This window comes from Sus scrofa, chromosome 5, assembly GCF_054392235.1.
Source record: "Sus scrofa isolate SSC_HxYL_T2T_F1_AM1 chromosome 5, Sscrofa_HxYL_maternal_Yorkshire_Landrace_v2.0, whole genome shotgun sequence".
Lineage (NCBI taxonomy): Eukaryota > Metazoa > Chordata > Mammalia > Artiodactyla > Suidae > Sus > Sus scrofa.
Genome location: NC_139387.1, coordinates 61,419,215 through 61,437,748, shown reverse-complemented (window position 1 = coordinate 61,437,748; position 18,534 = coordinate 61,419,215). Strand labels below are relative to the sequence as shown.

The following is an 18,534-nucleotide window of genomic DNA, read 5'->3' as shown; positions in this document are numbered from 1 at the left end:
CTTATGAAAGGACAAAACGCTTTGTGTATCTGGGCCACTCTGGCCGTTTATATGTTTCCAATGTTGATTTCCATCTTACACTTCATTGCTATTCCTTTGCACACTCAACCAATTTAGATGAAATATCAGAAACAACAAGCCCAACAGTGTGGGTCAGGTAGAAATTATACTTCTAGAGCAAATATTTAGTTTATGTCTAGAAACTAAGAATAATAGTTAGATATATTCAGTCTTATCAGTAACAATAGTCACTTTAGAGTATCTACAGAATCAGCGACATTATTGTCTTACATTGGTGCCTTGGCTCTAATGATTGCTGTTGTTATTAATATATGTTTATTTTGTTTGCACTGCAGTGGTCATTTGGCCAATGCTTTTGATAATCATATAAAACAAACTGAAGATACTAAACTTGAATATCCTTAGAATAGACTTGTCTAATGTCTCCTAAACAATGGAGGAAGCTCTCAACTATTCTTTTTTTCAATTGTATTGGCGTATAGTTCATTTACAATGTTGGGTTAGTTTCAGACATACAGCAAAGTGAATCAGCCATGTATATACATATATCCATTCTGCTTCAGATTTTTTTCTCATATCTACGCAGAACACTGAGTAGATTTCACTGTGTAGTAGGTCCTTGTTAGTTTGCACATGTCGTGGAATGCACATGTCAATCCCAAACTCTGAATTCATCCTTCCCCCTGACCTTTCCTCTTTGGTAACCATAAGTTTGATTTTGAAATCTGTGAGTATGTTTCTGTTTTATAAACAGTTCATTTGTATCACTTTTATTAGATTCCACATATTGTTCCAAATATGATATTTGTCTTTGTCTGACTTACTTCACCTAGTATGATAATCTCTAGGCCCATCCATGTTGCTGCAAATGGCATTCATTTGTGTTTTTTATGGCTGAGTAATATTCCCTTACACATATATACTGCAACTTTTTTATACATTCCTCTGTCAGTGAACATTTGGATTGCTTCTGTGCCTTGGCTGTTGTAAATAGTACTGTAGTGAACATTGGGGTGCATGCATCTTTTCAAATTATAGTTTTCTCCAGGTACATGCCCAGAAATGGGATTGCTGGATCAAATGATAGTTCTGTATTTAGTTTTTTAAGGAACCTCTATACTGTTCCCCATGGTGGTTGTACCAATTTACATTCCCGCCAACAGTGTAGAAGGGTTGGTTCCCTTTTCTCCACACCCTCTCCAGCATTTATTGTTTATAGATTTTTTGACGATGATCATTCTGACTTTTGTGAGGTGATACCTCATAGTTTTGAGTTGCATTTCTCTGATAATTAGTGACTTTGAGCATCTTTTCATGTGCTTTTTGGCCATCTGTCTGTCTTCTTTGGAGAAGTGTCTATTTAGATCTTCTGCCCATTTTTTGATTGAGTTGTTTGTTTTTTGACATAGAGCTGCATAAACTGTTTGTATTTTTTGGAGATTAATCCCTTGTCAGTCACTTTATTTGCAAATATTTTCCATCAGTCTTCTTATTAAACTGAGCATGTTGGCTAAATAATATTCAAATAAGAAATACCTTTAATTTAGCAGCTGTTCTGATTGAGAAAACCTTAAGTTTTTTATTAAGTCATGTTTAGAAAAACATTTGTCATAAGTGAGCCACTCTATGACCAAAAATGAAATGAAATCTACAGAAATACAAGCTAGAATTATGAAATCTAAAGAAACACAAGCTAGAATTCAAATTGCGTATTTCCAGGAATAGTAAGAACAACAACTACTATTATTATTGAGCCAATATTAATATCACATTTTCACTTGTTACTTTCCTAAATTTTATCATCTAGTCCTCATAGCAGTCATTAGATACTGGTGAGGCTCCAAGAGGTTAAATCATAGGCCAAAAGTCATACAGCAGTTAAATGGCCCAACTGTGTTACACAGTCATATATGTCTGACTTCTTGGCCTGTTTTTTTGCCTTTATATTTCAAAGCCTTCAAACTGAAATTAACAACTTCTTAATTGATTACCAATGGTATTACCAGTCCAAGTAAGAGAGATGGGAACATTAATGAGGTGCACTGAAAGAATTTACCATGCAAAAATAACAGACTTTTTTTTCTCTTGCTGAATTCTTTGTCTATTTACATTTTTCCGGAATTCTTAGGAAAGGAAATAAGCAAAATTCATTAGCAGCTTACCCTCTCATCACCATGTCTTCCCAATTTGTGAAAATAACAATCATTACATTGTAAACAGAAAAGGCATTAAAATAAATCAGTTATTTTGTTCTTCTGCTAATTGAAATAGAGGGAAACAGAAAAAAAGTTAATGCATAAAATAAGAAAATAGGAAGTTAAGCATTATTGGATTTAGCTAATATAAAATACTAATACAGAAGAAAACACTATTTTAGGGAGGAACTCCTCCAAAGATAGAGTTTGTGAATATTTGATTCATAATTCAAATGAATAATTTTCAAATTCTGGTTAAAAGTCAATGTCATCTTCTAAGAAATGTGAACAGAAAACTACTTGTTCTTCTTTTTTTTAAATATATGTGTCATTAAAAAAAAAAAAAAAGAAAGAAAGAGGGAGTTTCCATTGTGGTGCAGCAGAAATGAATCCAGCTAATATCCACAAGGACGCAGGGTCGATCCCTGGCCTTGCTCATTAGGTTAAGGATCTGGAGTTGTGTGAGCTGTGGTGTAGGTCACAGATGCAGCTCGGATCCCATGTTGCTGTGGCTGTGGTGTAGGCAGACAGCTGTAGCTCTGATTGGACCCCTAGCCTGGGAGTCTCCATATGCTGTGGGTACAGCCTTAAAAATAATTGAAGAAAAGAAGGAAGGAAGGAGGGAGGGAGGGAAGGAAAGAAGGGAGGGAGGGAGTGAAGGAAGGAAGGAAGGAAGGAAGAAAGAAAGAAAGAGAAATTTCCTAACCAATCACTCCAAAGAACTTTCAATTACGTGTCCTTTGAGCACTGTCATCGACAATCCTCTGCTGATTGCTGAGACAAATAAAGAGCCTCATCAAAGTAAGCCTCATGAAGCTTTTCTTAAAGGATGAATTATGAAGGGAGAGTCCCATAAAAGACTAGGTGCCTTGGTGATCCAAAGTAGAAAAGACTTGTTTCTAAAGAGGCCCTCAAACAAAAATAACAACAGGAATGAAAACCACCCTTAGGTCATTACAGGTCATTTTAATTTGGATAGAAAAACATTTTTTAAATTATTATAACTACCCATATCTTAAGACTAAATTGTAGGGTCTGACTTATTTTTTTGCACTGACATTATTTGTAATATTCAATGTAAATATTATACAACAAGCTTTTGAAAATTCTTTGGAAATAAATGCCCTGATTACTTACCTAAATAGATCCACTCTCCCACATGACACATTCTTACAAACACACCATACTTTTTTCTCACATTTGTAATTGTTTTTCCCTCTGAGAGGAAGGAAATTCCAGTTCTAAAATGGCATGGCTTGAGTTCCTGTTATGGCACAGTTGGTTAAGAATCCAATGGCAGGAGTTCCTGTCGTGGTGCAGCGGAAACAAATCCCGACTAGGAACCACGAGGTTGCAGGTTCAATCCCTGGCCTCACTCAGTGGGTTAAGGATCCAGCATTGCTGTGAGCTGTGGTGTAGGTCTCAGACGTGGCTCGGATCTGGTGTTGCTGTGGCTGTGGAGTAGGCCAGCAGCTATAGTTCCGATAAGACCCCTAGCCTGGGAATCTCCATATGCTGCAGGTATGGCCCTAAAAAGACAAAAGACAAATAAATACAAATTTTAAAAATTAAAAAAAAAAAAATCCAACTGCAGTGGCTCGGGTTGCCATGGAGGCACAGGTTCGCTTCCCAGCCTGGCACTGTGGCTTAAAGTATCCAGCATTGCCGCAGTTGCAGTATAGATCATAGCTGTGGCTTGGATTCAGTCCCTGGCCCAGGAACTTCCATGTGCCTTGAGTGCACCTATTAAAATTAATTAATTAATTAAAATCAAAGGGCGTGGATTATCTGATAGAAAAGTGCTTTGGGGGATACTTCACTACAAAATACTCATTCACTAAGCTGATGTACCTTTGCCAGTGATGCACTTTCAGTGACCATCCTCAACTAAGTCCACTTAATTAATTGTTTCTACTTGGTAAAAATCCCTCCAATATTTTTTCCTTGTGACTTGAGTTCTCAAATCACAATATGATAGAGAATCTCTAGTAATCTCTTGGAATATTTCAAAGTCCTCAAATATATGTTAATTAATGTATAGGTTATTAAGTATAATTTAAACATATACATATGTGTATAATTTTGTAATTATTAAAAATTGTAATTTTGGAGATTAGTAGAAATGGCATGTGAAAATATAATTTAATGACTATAATTCCATATAATGATTAACAAATTAGTTCACATTCTAAAATTTTAATCAAGAAGTAGAAGAAACCAATTTTAAGACAAGTTTATTTAATTTAGTCATCAATTTATTCAGCAAATATTGACTGGCTACTGTCATGATCAGAAACTCTGTTAGAACACAAGATTGTCCCTTAAAGAGTTTAAAGTCTAGTAGGAGAGAGATTGAAAAAACAACAGTTAAAACACCATTTGGAAAAAAAAACACAGTAAGTGTTATTAAGAGTAATCAATACAGGAAAATACTTCACCCTTACAGAGAGGATGCTGTACACATGCTTAAAATGGGAGGAATTTAAGAAAGACTTTTTTATAAAAGGTGCTAATTAAGTTAAACATTAAAAGATAAATAGATGTTGACATATTGAAATATCATTTCAGACACAGGGGATAGGGCAAAGTAGAAGTGTTATAGCCTGTGAAAGCAAAGACTCATCTTGCTATAAGTTATGCTTCGTGTTTGGGATGGAAAAAAAGGAATGGGAATATGAGACAACTCTTTTAAGATGTGGAGGGGCTAAATCATTAAGTGCCTTGTCCATTATACTTTTTATATTTTAACCTGAGTCCAAACAGATTTTAATCACTAGAATAGGACTTACTAGATTATGTAAAGAGAACTAATTTGAGGCAGAAATAAAGCAAAAATGCAGATGGTAGGAAAATCAAGTAGCAGTAGATTCAGGTAATACCTTCAAGATATTAAGGCCTCAATTAAATTCTGCCAGTACAGGCAGAGAGAAGAAATTAGATTTGAGAGCCCTTTCGATGATATACATAATGGGACATGGTAACAAATTTGATGTTGGGATGAAGGTGAGAGAAGAATCATGTCTCATTTTTAGTTAGGATGCTGGGAGGCTGGTGGTCCTATTCGTGGAGATAAGTAATGCAGATAAAGAAGCAGATGTTGGGGGAATGATGATGAAATTAGTCATGTTAAGGTTAAATTGCCTTTAAAAAATTCAAGAATGATATCTTGTAGTCAGATGAACATGTAGATCCGGATGAGAAAGTTTAGTTCTAGATTTGAAACTATATTAGTCTGCTAGGGCTGCCATTAACAGAGTACCACAGACTGGGTGGCTGAAGAAGTAGACATTTATTTTCTCCCAGTTCTGGAGGTATTTGGAAGTTCTAGATCAAAGTGCTGAAGGGTTGGTTTCTCGTAAGGCCTGAAAGCAGACTTCCTGGCTTACAGATAGCCCACCTTCTCTCCGGATCCTCACATGGCCTTTTTTTGTGTGTGTACGCTTACCTAGTTCCTCTTCCTTATAGGAGCACTAGCCCTGTTGGATTAGGTCCACACCCTTATGACCTCATTTAATATTAATTACCTCCTTAAAGGCCTATCCCGATACAGTCAGGTTGGGAGTTTGGGCTTCAAGGTAATAATTTGGGGAACACAGTTCAGTCCATAACAGAAACATAGATCTGATGACAGGACAATGGAAAGACTAAGGTTGGAACTGCTGAGTTATTTGTGCAGCCCCCATACAGAGAGCACTGGGAATGGGAAAGGCTTAGGACTCTTTCCACATTCCTGTGATATTGTAGACAGGACATTTATCCCTGCCTGGCAAGTACAGCCTGAACAACAGCAACAGTAACAACATCACCTAAACCAACAGAAAATTAACCAGGTGGGTTTTAGAGGCTTCAAAGAACACCTCTAAGTCTTTCCTAAATTTCTAAGAGGAGTGGAATTAAACAGCGCTTGTCGACTCCAGGGGATAGGCAGTTTCATGAAGGTGAGCAAGGATGGCCCAGAAATTTTCTCAGGACATCAAACACAGCTCCAAATCTTACAGATATCATCCCAGGGAACCTTTCATATCCTCACAGAATAAACCACTCTATTTGTGCCTCTGAAGGATGAAGGGTGAAGCAGCCGCCCCAGCTGTGATTTGAAACTGAAGTTCTGATGAGATGGGGTTCTGGGGAAGCTAGGTATTTCAAAGCCAGCTTTGCCTTCTCCCTGTCAACCTACCCCTCCGGCTGTGTTCAAACACAGGACTTGTTCACTGCACAATCTAATGATTACCCAGCTTTCACCAGAGGACTGTGCAAGAACAAAAGGCTGAGGGGTAAAAAGGATTTTTATTATTAGGTTGCTGTTCTTATGAAACATTCATATAGCAAAGGAATTGCCTTGCTGTTAAAAGAAATTTTGTTAAGGAAACTTTATGAAAAAGGTGCTTACACTGCCTTTAAAGTAACTATACATGTATTCAGGGGAAAATTGTGGAAAAAGAAAAAAAAAGGCTGAGTTTAGGAACTCAGTTTAGAACCATATTTTCAAATGTAAGGAAGGGAAAAATGTAGACATCTACTGGACTAATTTAATATTCCATCAGCATGGGTTGAATATTAATTATATGTCAAGCAGAATTTATTTATTTTGACACATGTGCTGATGTTAATGACTCTCCATTTCTCTTCTACCACAATTTGAAATTATTTGAAAACACAGGCCCAGTTAAGGTGTGTTACTCAAGGCATATCTGTTGTGTGTGCACAGTTTATCAGGATTTTTAGGTTCCCAAATATAAGTAGGGTGTTACTTTCAATTCAGAATCTTCTCTCTCCACACTCCTGGCCCCACCCAGCACCACCACTTGTATAAATGAGCCACGAAAGTCCAGATCCTTTGAAACTGTGGTGTTGATCTCACTTTCTAAAGTGAGGAAAGGATAGAGCAGAGGTGAGTGCATTACTTGCATTATCAAAGTAGATGCACATGTTTTATTCTTTTTATAGGCTAGGTAAGGGAGAGAAAAGTACTCCTGCTTACAAGTATTTTACAAGAAAATATAAAGTTAACAAGCTCTTCTTTGAAAGTTAAGAAAAATGTTACTAAAAGAAGAAAATATTGGCATTTTTGGGTGGTTTTGGCAGGGATTTTGTGGGTAGCAGGACAAAATGAAATGCGGAACTTTGGAAAGAAAGAAGTCAAACTGGAGAACATGAGACTTCTGAGGTTTAGGAAACAGGAAGCAGGAGAAAAAGATTAAAGAAAAGCGTAATAGGAAAATGAGGATTCGTAGATTGTGTATCATTCTCAGGCTAAATCATCAGCTGATACCCCTGTTAGGATATATAGAGATGGTACAGCATCTTAGTGAAGAGCAAGGGTTTTGGAGTCAGACAAACTTGAATTTGAATCCCTGGTCCACAGATTGGGTGACTTTGGGCAAGTTATTTGACTACTATAAATGGAAGGAATCATGTTACCTGGAGCATTTGGGAGGATTACCTAACACAGCTATGTAAAAGGCTTAGAAAATGCCTGTCATAAATGCTTGATAAATTCATTAAGTATTAAGGTTATGAAGCCCTAGAGCTGGAAGCTATCTTACTGAACCTCACAAACTCCAATATTTTACAGACTAAGGAAGTGAAGAGGTAAAGCATTAAGTTTCTTGCCAGAGGTGATGCAAGTAGGAAATCATCTTCCAAGCCGTGTTTTAATGGTTTTTAGAACACTGTGTTAATCAGCTCAAGCTGCGTTAAATAACAGGAAATTATTTCTCACAGTTCTGGAGGCTGGGAAGTCCCAGGTTAAGGTGTAAGGTGCTGGCCAATTTCAATTCCCTGTGAACCCCCACTTCCTGGCTCATGGATGGATGCTGGATGCCTTCTCAGTGTCCTCACATGGCAGAGTTCCAGGCTCTTCTTATAAGGGCAATAATCTAATTATGGGACCTCATTCTAATGACCTTATCTAAACTTAGTCATCTCCCAGAGGTCCCACCTCCAATATCATCACATTGGGGTTTAGAGCTTGAACATACACATTTTGGGGGACACAAACATTTGGTCTATAATAGACACAAAATATTGTGCTGCAGAATGAGCCTGGAGCAATGGTTGAGAATTTGGGATTCTAGTCGTTAAGGATCTTGGGCAAGATCAGTTTCAATTTCCTCACCTAATAAATGTGATAGGTGGGAGGAATTATCTCAAAGTGCAGTTCAGCTCTATGCTAATGTAATACTATTTTCTGAAAATATCAGTGGAATTTACAACGAGAGGTACATGTTTAACTGGAGTAAGAAAAACAAGGACTCACTGGGATCCCAGGACACAAGAGGGGAGAACAGAGTTAGGTGGAGGTTTTGGCAAAGGAAGAGCAGCAAGAAAAGAGGGATTCTTGGGGATCAGGGAGGGGAGAAAACCATAATGAGAAAAAAGGGGCAATGCATTACAGGAGGTTCTCATAGAAGGCTCTATCTTGTAAAGTTTGCTTAGGGCTAAAATTTCACCTGTTTTGTTCTCTTTTACTTTAGGATTAATCAGCACATATGGAGTATAGCAGTGAGGGTTGAGCGAAGTCACTAATAGCCATTCACATTCATTGGTGCTTCATTTGGGAAAATGACTTGAATAAAATAAGTTACACTGAAGCAGTAAGTGTGTTGGAATGATAGGAGGGGGAAAGAGTTTCTGCTGTCTTACATCACATTGTTCACTCTATTAAACATGTGAACATGTGAATACATGTGAGTGGATTGGAAGGAGTTTTATTTATATATCTGTATCTCCCAAGTTACCATATCCCTCAGCAAGATGAGAGGAAAGACCTCTAAGTCCTTATTATAGATTCAGGAATCTATTCAGGGGAACTTAAATGCTCAGCATAGGGTGTTTTTTTTTTTTTTTTTTTCCCTTCAGAGCTTCCAGATGATCCTAAGAGAGCAACCTCACTGTATAACAGGAATAATGATTACAGGCGTGTACACAACCGGGTACCATCTATGGCTAATTTTTCATTTGGAAAAATATCATTGAAGCTTATGATTAAATATGCAACTGGTCATAACTATTAAAGATTTTATTTAAATATGATGATAAAGTATTAATTATGATAGTAAATATATACTTTTATATCCACATAAATACCATGTTAAGAACCTGTTTCTTGACAAAGCAAATTTGATTTCTTGACACAATTCTGTGCTTACTAAGGATCATCCACAAATGAAGCCAAGATCGTCAGCGCTCTGTAAGAGAAGTGAGTGGTGATGAAAGGATGAAGGAAGGCAGAGAGAAATCTCAGCCTATTCTCTGAAGATTTGAGGGGTGAAATTCCCCAGTTTTTCATTTTGAGATTTTTTTCTCTCATGTAGTGCGATCAAGTGCATCTCCTGAAGCTTTATTTTTTCCATCTTTGCTAGAAGATTTTTGACTGTCTCATCTATTTCCTTTAAACTGGCTGAGCTTGATCTCCAATAAACATTTTCATTATTTTAAAAATACCAGTTTTGCCCTTTCACATTCCTGAATTAAAACCAAAGGTAGATTTCATAGTTTTCTGGTCACTTTTAGATGTCAAAAAACTTTACCAGTTTTGCCCAATTCAAAACTTTATTTTCTTCTCCAGCTTGACACTTTCCTCCTCCCCATTCTCTAAGCACCAGTCAAGCATTAGCTTGGGGATTTGTGGTGGGTGAAGAATATTGTCTGTGTTTCACTCCTCTTCTCTCTCTCTCTCTTCTAGTTCTAACTTTTTTTGACTTAGGAGTTGGGAAAAAAGAAAAAGAGGAAAGTGACCCTCATGCTCTTTGAGGCAAGCAACTACAGTGTCCTGTCTGTGGTCTCTGATTTCCTGTCCAGGACCACTGTGGGTTCATTGTCAAACTTGCCTTCCTCAGTAAGTCCTTTGGGCAAGCCCGGCAGGATTTCCCACCAGGAGATCTGACCGTGGCTCACGCTCTTCTCACACAAGGAATGGATCACATGTAATTACCTTCCATGTGTTTATTTGAGCTTTGAGAAACTTGCACATCCTTGCTTTGCCAGTTAGCATGCAGGAGTACAGCTGCTCCTTTGTTACCCTGTCTTTCCATCCTGCCCTTGCATTTTCTTCCCTCTTCACATGAGCCCAGGGAAAATCAACAAACCCTCTTTCAGAGCAAAAATCTAACCTGGGGACAAGGCGATGCTCTCCCATTCTTGCACACATATGAATAAATGGCTATCTTTGAGTTTCCTTCCTTGCTGGACTTTGCAGGGATGAGTGGGAATAGGGGATCCACTCTCTTCTTCACTAGGATGATGACTCAAGATTCTTAAACACCCCTTTCCTTTACCATATACTAAGGTCCAGTAGAGAAGATAGCACTTGGTGTATGATAGCCATTTTGGCCATTTCCTAGTAAGTCTTAAAGAATTCTTTGACCTTCAGGTTTTTGTTTTGTTTTTATTTTTTTGGCCATTCTTAAAACAGAGGATACCTGTCATCTCTTTTCTTTAATATTAGATCTTGATTGCCCACTCCAGGGCTGTAAAGGAAGTCCCATTCAACATGCTGATATAGATACTTCCTGGTCCAAAACCACTGACCTAGTCAACCCTCCCTATTCAGCCATTTCCATCTTCCAGCTCTTCCCATGAGAGAAGAGTTCAGTTTCCCAAGCAGCTCTGTGTACTGCCTCCCTCACTATCCTCAGGCATCAGACTCTTTGTCTAGGGGTGTGTTAGATTTGTCTAGTTCTGTGTTACATAAGTCTTAAAAGGTCTTGCCATTGCCCTATTGCACTCATTAGTGCATTTTTACTCAGAGAAAATCTCCTATTAGATATTCAGACACTTGGCTGGACAAAATAGCAGATGGTACATAGGTCTGTTCACACTTTTAAATGAATCAAAAAATATGTTAGTAGTAATGAAGTACCAATAAAATTTTAGCAGTAACCAGAATATACATGTCCAAATGAATCAGATCAAGTCATTTTTGAAATGCACCTTGGGGCTTTTTATGATCCATAAAAGAAAGCCATTTTTATTACTTTTATGGGTTTTTTTTTTTTTAGTCTAAAATTGTGTACTCAAATTGATCACCCATCTAATTCACCAGACTTGTCTCCAGATGACTTTTGTTTTCAGTAATTAAGTTTGCCCCAAAGTACCCTCAGGGCTAACAGTGGGGAGGTTTTAAAAATATGCTCCATATTCTAAAGGCAATAAAAACGAACAAATGAAAACAAAGAAAAGGGAAAAAGAAAGAATATGAAACTTGGCATATTCATTAGTTTTACCATAGCAACAAATAGCCTCAAAGTTTCAGTGGCTTACAGCAGCAAAGATTTATTTCTCACTTGTGCAGCTTATGGGCTGCAGATTTGCTGTAGTTCTGCTTGCCCACACTGGACCCCACACATCAGTGCTCAGTTCAGCTTTACATTTCCTTCTCATTCTAGCACTGAAGGAACATCCCCCCGCTGGGACATGCTGTTCTCATGGCAGAAAGCGGAAGGGGACCAAACCAATCCATGATAGCACATTTAAAGCATCTGCATGGACTTGGTCATACATTTTATCCAGTCTCATCCTACTGGCCCATCCTGACAAGGGGTGAAGAAGTAGACTCTGACTCTGGGAAGCCACTGGAAGTCACCGAGCAAAGAGTGTGGTTGTATAATCTTCAGAGAAGAAAGAATAGATTTGGGAACAATAATCAAATCTACCACATTATGAGAACATAATGGAAAAGGTCATAAGTGTGAATATATATAAAAATAAAGTAAAATAAAAAATAAATAAGTATGAACATATGAAATTCTAAAGAAACTACTTCTGAGGTGGTAATAAATATTAGATATATGAATTGTGATGTGGAGAGAAAATTAAGGCAGTTACGTACCTTCAGGGCCCTTCTCATATATTTAAGTGTTCTAAAAATGTTTACAATCTCTATAGTATGGATTTCATTATTTTCTGAATCTATTCCCTTTTAATAGTTTTATATTTGAGTTTTTCAAAGTGATTTATTGACAAATATATGTTGTAAAATAACTATTGATTGGAAATTACATTTCTGCACACTTGGGCCATGTAATGTTCCTTACGTACAAAATTCAAATGTTTGATGCTATATTTCTGAGAAAGCAAATCAATATTTTTAAAAGGAGCTAATCATAGGAAATAGTCATCTTCACAAGAAAATAAAATGTATCAAGTGCCTCAGTTAAGGGAAATGTTAAATAAATTTCCCAACCAATGAGCAGTAAAATAAAGTTGTAAAGGCTAAAGAGATGTATGTTTTTCTTTTTCTTGGCCACATTCATGGTATGCAGAAGTTCCTGGGCTGGGGATCAAACCCACACTGCTGCAGGGACAACACAGCATCCTAAACTGCTGGGCCACTATGGAACTCCTGCTTTTTTACTCGCTACCACACTATTGAAACCTTAAAATTAATAATTCCGTGTCAAGTATCGTATTTCAGTCTTTATATGCCCCAGGGTGCTAAATACACTTGAAGAAGTCACAGTCTAAAATTCGTCTGTGTTCCATAAGAACTAGTCTACTGAGCCACACCCCTTGCCCCCACTAAAGTAGCAACCAGTAGAGGAAATGGGAAAGGGAGGTCGTGGAGTGACCTGAAATCACCCATCTTCATTGTGCAGCTCAGTGTTCTTCTGGATGTTGTTTCCCTCTCTTCATTCACAGGAAATATACAAGTGGTAAAATTTTAAGGCAGCCCCTACTTTGTGGGATATTGAGAACTAAAATTAAGACCTATGCGCAAGGGAGTCAGAATGCAAGGAGAGCTGGATTGGCATGATTACTCTGTTCTGTCCTGCTGGTAGACTGATGAGAATTATCTGTACTTTTCCTGGGGCTCCAACGAGACACTCACCATGGGGTCAGAAGCAGCTATGTGCATGAAGAAATGGAGAAAAGCTCTAATTTCCAAGGAGTCTTCCAAGGAGACTCTCCATTTAATACTGGCTGGGGTTTGTGTATCTGAGTCCACCACAGTCTCCTTAATTTAGGCAAATGCTTTATGACATCCTCTAACAAATGCGCTCAGTCACATGGGTTATGTTTACTCCTCTTCTTGCTTTCTGCTTCTCATACTCAACACTATCAGAAACTTTAATCAGCTAGATTCTATGCATTTATTCTCATTTTAATGTTGTCATTACTTACAGTCCATAAGACATATATAACAAAATAATAGCAGATTGAACTATTCCCAGAACTCACATGCACTAGAATAAACAGGCCTCTGGTATTTTGAGCTGTACTTCACAATCTGTACAGTTCACATTGCCTACACCATAAAAGCCCAACCTTTCAACTTACTTCTCAGTCCCGTGGGCCTGAATGTCAAAAAAAAAATTTTTTTTAATTTGGCGTGAGCAGGTGAGAGTGTCTTGTAAAGGGTTTCTATAATGCTCAAGGGAAAGTGAGCAGCTGTTTTCCACAGAAGCAATAGGTAAAAACTACTGGGTTTACCACTTATGGTGAAGCTCATTGACACAAAATTGAAGTAACCCTCCACCCAAGGTGTAGTCCAACTTTCTCTGCAATTGATTAAAATTAAAGGACATGTTAATTTCTCTCATCAATTAAAGCAACTGTGCCTAACAACACAGAAATAGACCAATTGACCTCTCATGGTCATCTACAACACACCATGATTTCAAGTCTGCAATGTGTAAAAATCTTTACAAGTTGGGTAAAAATCCATAGAGCTTGAACCCGATGTCACAGAAGAAAATGTCATTCTGGCAGGGATGAGAGTTTGAAGGAGGCGTGTTCTACAAGGAAAGTAATCACAATGGAATACACTGAGTTTTCTTCACTTTAAATTTTTTTTTGAAACAGTCACATATTCTCTCTGTAGATCTCCCCTGCTCTATTTTATTTTCAGCAAGGAATCAAGTGAGTTTTTCCCTGCTTGAATCAGCTCCTCATGAGAGAAGCAAATACATTTCTAATAGAATAAGAATTAAGAGTATTATGAATACAAATTTTCTAATTTTGACAATTCCTATGACCCTCACCCCTAAAATGTCTTTCCCTTAATTACTGTAGTAAAAGTTGACTTCTTCTGTGAAGAATAATCTTTCCTTTTATCATGTATATAGTTGTCAGGTGGATATAGAGCTATATTTATGTACCAGAGCAGGTTTTCAGATATTTTTATAAACAAGTAATTCAGTATTCAAGGTGTATGAAAACGCTGACAAGCATTGATACAGAAGTACTCTCCCCATCAATTCCCTACCTCACTGAAACCCAAGTAAACTATAAAATGGTATATTACCAAAGTTCTTGAAATACTGTGAAAATCTCTGAGGTACGTTTTCTTCGTAAAAATGGCTTGGAGATTTACATGTGGATGCTTTCATTTAGGGCTTTCCAATTTACTCTTACCCAACAGTCATTTTCTAGAGCTTTCCAAATAATGATGTGATTCATTTATTAGATCTGACATTTCAAAATCTCACCATAGGTGGGGGTTGGAAAATTTTTCATTGTCTATAAATGTAAGTATCAATGGATTATATTTTTAATAAGTGCATCTTTAGACCCTTGAGGGTTTTTTTTTTAATACTTTCCAGAAGTAAGAACTATTATTCCACTCAATTTATATTTTCTTTGGAAAAGTGCTAGAAGATAAGTTGGCATCATAACAATGACGAGGGGGGCAGCTGTCACCTAAAAAACAGACAAAAAAACAGGTTCATTCAGTTAAACTTAAAAGTGTAGGAACAGGGAACATAGGACAAATGAAAAAATATGTTTATTAGAGTGACTGTAACAGTGCATATTGGGCAGTGATGCAAAGGTGGGAATGCAGAATGAAACATTATGTATATATATATGCTGCTATGCATTTATTCCATTCTCACATTAACTTTCTTCTAGTTCCTTGAATGATGATTATTTTTGAGAAGAAGACCAGAGGCAAGTTAAGAATAAAACATTCAAAGGAATTAGGTTTTTTTTTTTCAATGTTTTAGGGAATAGTGAAAAGTACAGCATGTTGGAATTAGTTTCAAGGCAATAGAAATTGTCACATCGTAGAAAGAGTAATCAAATAATTGTCACTGCTGCATTATATAGCAGAATCTTCTTCCCTTCTTTTTTTGTTCTATGCCTCCTCTGTTTGTGGCATAAGCAGACTACCAGATAGTGACAGAAATTGGTTTGAGGAGGCTGCAAGATACAGATGAACTAATGTTTTTTGACTGACTAGTACTTAAATTGTGTTAAGCCCTTTCATATTAGAATAGCATTAGCTTATCCTATATTCTATATAGTACTATAGAACCAGAGTTATTACTTTATTTTAACCTCAGCCTAATCAAGTATTTGGCTTAAGTTACTTCTAAGTTGAAGGGCTGTATTTGAACCCAGAAATGCCTGAAAACAAAAACCATGCTTTTGCCTTCACAGTATCTTCCTCCAGGTAATCAAGGAAAGAACAAAATAAATATGTCAGTGTGGGGACATTATTGTTTGAAGAAAAGCAAAAAAAGGGAGGGGCTGATGGTTGAGTTACAGTATATTATAGTGACTAATAAATACTATTTCTAAAATGCTTCATATTTTAATAAGCCAAAAATATGTTCTTAAGGTAAGTATTATAGAATTTAAGAAGCCTAAAAGAAGAAAAAGTGCATTGTGAACTGAAATGAGAAAAGGCAGGTCTCTTATTGATTCTTTACTCTTGAAATCTCATTAACTATCAAATGAAACTTGATGACTGCCAACAAATAAACAACATTTTCCCCATTCTAGGCTGTTAAACTGCCCAAAGCCACCAAATACAGATTAGTCTGAATCACACTTATTGTTCCTGCTGGAGGTATTTTTAAAAATCAGCTTTAGATATAAGAATTCTTTTTCTTTCTTTCCTGAAGGCTGCTAAAGGATGCACAGAATGAAGCTTATTTTAAAAGCTGGTATCAGAAACTATTGGCTGCTCTCCAATTCTGTGTAGGAAAAGCCTTGAGTGATGAGTTTTCCAAGGAGAAGAAACTTATAAAAATTCTGGGAGACATTGGGGAAAAAGTCAAATCTGCCAGTGACCCTCAAAGACAGGTTTGTTGAGAAATCAGTCTTAATGTAGTAAAGCTGTGTTGTTGTTGTTTTTTAATCATGGTTTAAGTTTTAATTTCATAACATAGGAATTAAATTCCTTGACTACATTTAGTCATGAGACACAAATCAATTATTTTGATAGAGTTTTTCTTTTTAAAATTGTATTGTTTTTTATTTTATTTTTATATATTTATTTTTTTGGCTACACTTATGGCATGCTGAAGTTCCCAGGCTAGGAGTGGAACCCATGCCACAGCAGTGACCTGAGCCACATCGGTGACAACACCAGATACTTAACCTACTGAGCCATCAGTGAACTCCCAAGGGTTTTTTTGTTTGTTTTTGTTTTGCAACTTACTATCCTAAAGTTAATGATAAGATCTATCACCAGGACAGATTTTTTTTTTACCTTACTAGCCATGTAGCATAGACAATACCTGACAAGAGCCCAATCAAAGGCAGTTTGACTAAAATGACCAGATGATGTAATTTCTTTAGAATGGCAGCACACCTCAGACTCATAGGAAAAATGCACAAGGGGACCCTTGTCCAAGGTACAAAATCTAGGTCTAGATTTCTCTAACACTGCACTAATCGAAGTCACATTTTTAAAGATTTTTTTTTTTGCCACAACAAATAAAATGAATTAAATGAAACAAATCAATAGAGGCATGGATAGTAATACTTTTATACTGAGATCCATGGTTGATAGTCAAAATATTGTGCCTCTTTCATCACTGATTATAATAATGGACCTGGCTATCCTTTTTTTTTTTTTTTAAATCTAATGGAAGAGCACTTGCTCTTTTAAATTATCTGCATTACTAGTTCCCTTCACTGATAGAGATCATTAAGTAGGTTCTCTTAAGTTCAACATTCTAGATGCAGGAAGATAGTGGACATCCATTAATTTTATTAAAAATATCATTCAATAACAATTAAGTACTTACTACAGTCTAGGAGGTAAGGTAGAAAGATGACTAAAAGATGAATTTTTGTCTTAAGAGAAAGCTCATAGTTTCTCTCCACCCACTATTTAAAATCAACAAGAGTTTTCAACAAAATGATATGAAAATGGTAACAAGCAAACTATCCCAGAATTCTTTCCCAGCACAAGATTTTTCTTGTTGGAAGTCACTTCATTTGGTAGAAATGCCAGAAGTTATGCTATTTCACTTACCTGGGAGAAAATAGAAAATAAAAAGCATAAGCATGAAATTTATTTTTAAATGGGAGATATATAAACTCTGGATACACAGAAGAACCTTAAGGCACATTACATGATAGACAATGAAAAAAAAATTCCATGATTTCTCCATATTATTGCAAACATTAATTATTTTCTAACGGCAAACAAAAGTTGAAAGCAAGTAAAATAAGTTTGGTTTAAAAATTACAAAATTTGTATATAGGTTTAGTATTTATTTCTTATGTTTTAAAATCCCTTGTGGGGAGTTCCCGTCGTGGCGCAGTGGTTAACAAATCTGACTGGGAACCATGAGGTTTTGGGTTCGATCCCTGCCCTTGCTCAGTGGGTTAAGGATCTGGCATTGCTGTGAGCTGTCGTGTAAATTGCAGATGCAGCTCGGATCTGGCGTTGCTGTGGCTCTAGCATAGGCCAGCAGCTACAGCTCAGATTAGATCCCTAGCCTGGGAACCTCCATATGCCACGGGTACAGCCCTAAAAGGGCAAAAAAGACCAAAAAAAAAAAAAAATCCTTTGTATATTTAAGATGCATACAATAGTTAAATACAATCCCTTTTTCCCACCATTTACATCAAGTTCCAGAGTGATACTGACATTATTCTCTCAAATAAATGCATTTCTCTCGCCTTGACTGGCTGTTCTTGTGATAACAGCTGTTCACATGAAAACAGAAAAAGAAAAAGAAAGAGGTGGGAGGAGCATTTATGATTTCTCACAAGTTACTGTAGGCTATTTTTTTGCTATTTTTTTAAAAAACCCAGGTAAACCTAACTATATCAAATGAAGAGATTTTAGTTAAAGAGAGCAGAGGTTCCCCTCCATGATATTCTCCAGGCAAATCCAGGTGTAGATACAACAAAAGAATTCAGACAAAAAGAATGCCATTGAGGAATTCTGCCTCATTTCTCCACCTTGCTTTTCTGGATTTTAGAAGCTATAAATTACATTATTTGCCAGTGAACCAGGAGTAAGAGCTAAGAAACTCCTGAGTGTTAGTTTAAACATTATTAATCTGATAGCCCTATTTTTAGAATTGGGCTTAATGAGTTTTCAAAAGTGGGATAAAAGGATTTTTTTATT

At 36.7% G+C, this 18,534-nt stretch overlaps 1 protein-coding gene across 15 annotated transcripts in view; it reads left to right on the top strand.

The window, feature by feature from the left end:
• Positions 1 to 18,534, top strand: part of PIK3C2G (phosphatidylinositol-4-phosphate 3-kinase catalytic subunit type 2 gamma) — a 518,046-nt gene that overhangs the window by 362,276 nt on the left and 137,236 nt on the right. For 14 of the 15 annotated variants that reach the window (XR_014803777.1, XR_014803780.1, XR_014803778.1 and 11 more), the window contains one exon: positions 16,067 to 16,247. Coding sequence is in view for 10 of the 15 variants with exons in the window: in XM_084956629.1 (XP_084812755.1) it covers positions 16,067 to 16,247 (181 nt within the window). In the remaining 5 variants the exon portion in view is untranslated. Of the gene's footprint in view, positions 1 to 11,605; positions 11,821 to 16,066; positions 16,248 to 18,534 lie in introns of those variants that run through there. The other variant, XM_084956634.1, reaches the window with a different exon arrangement.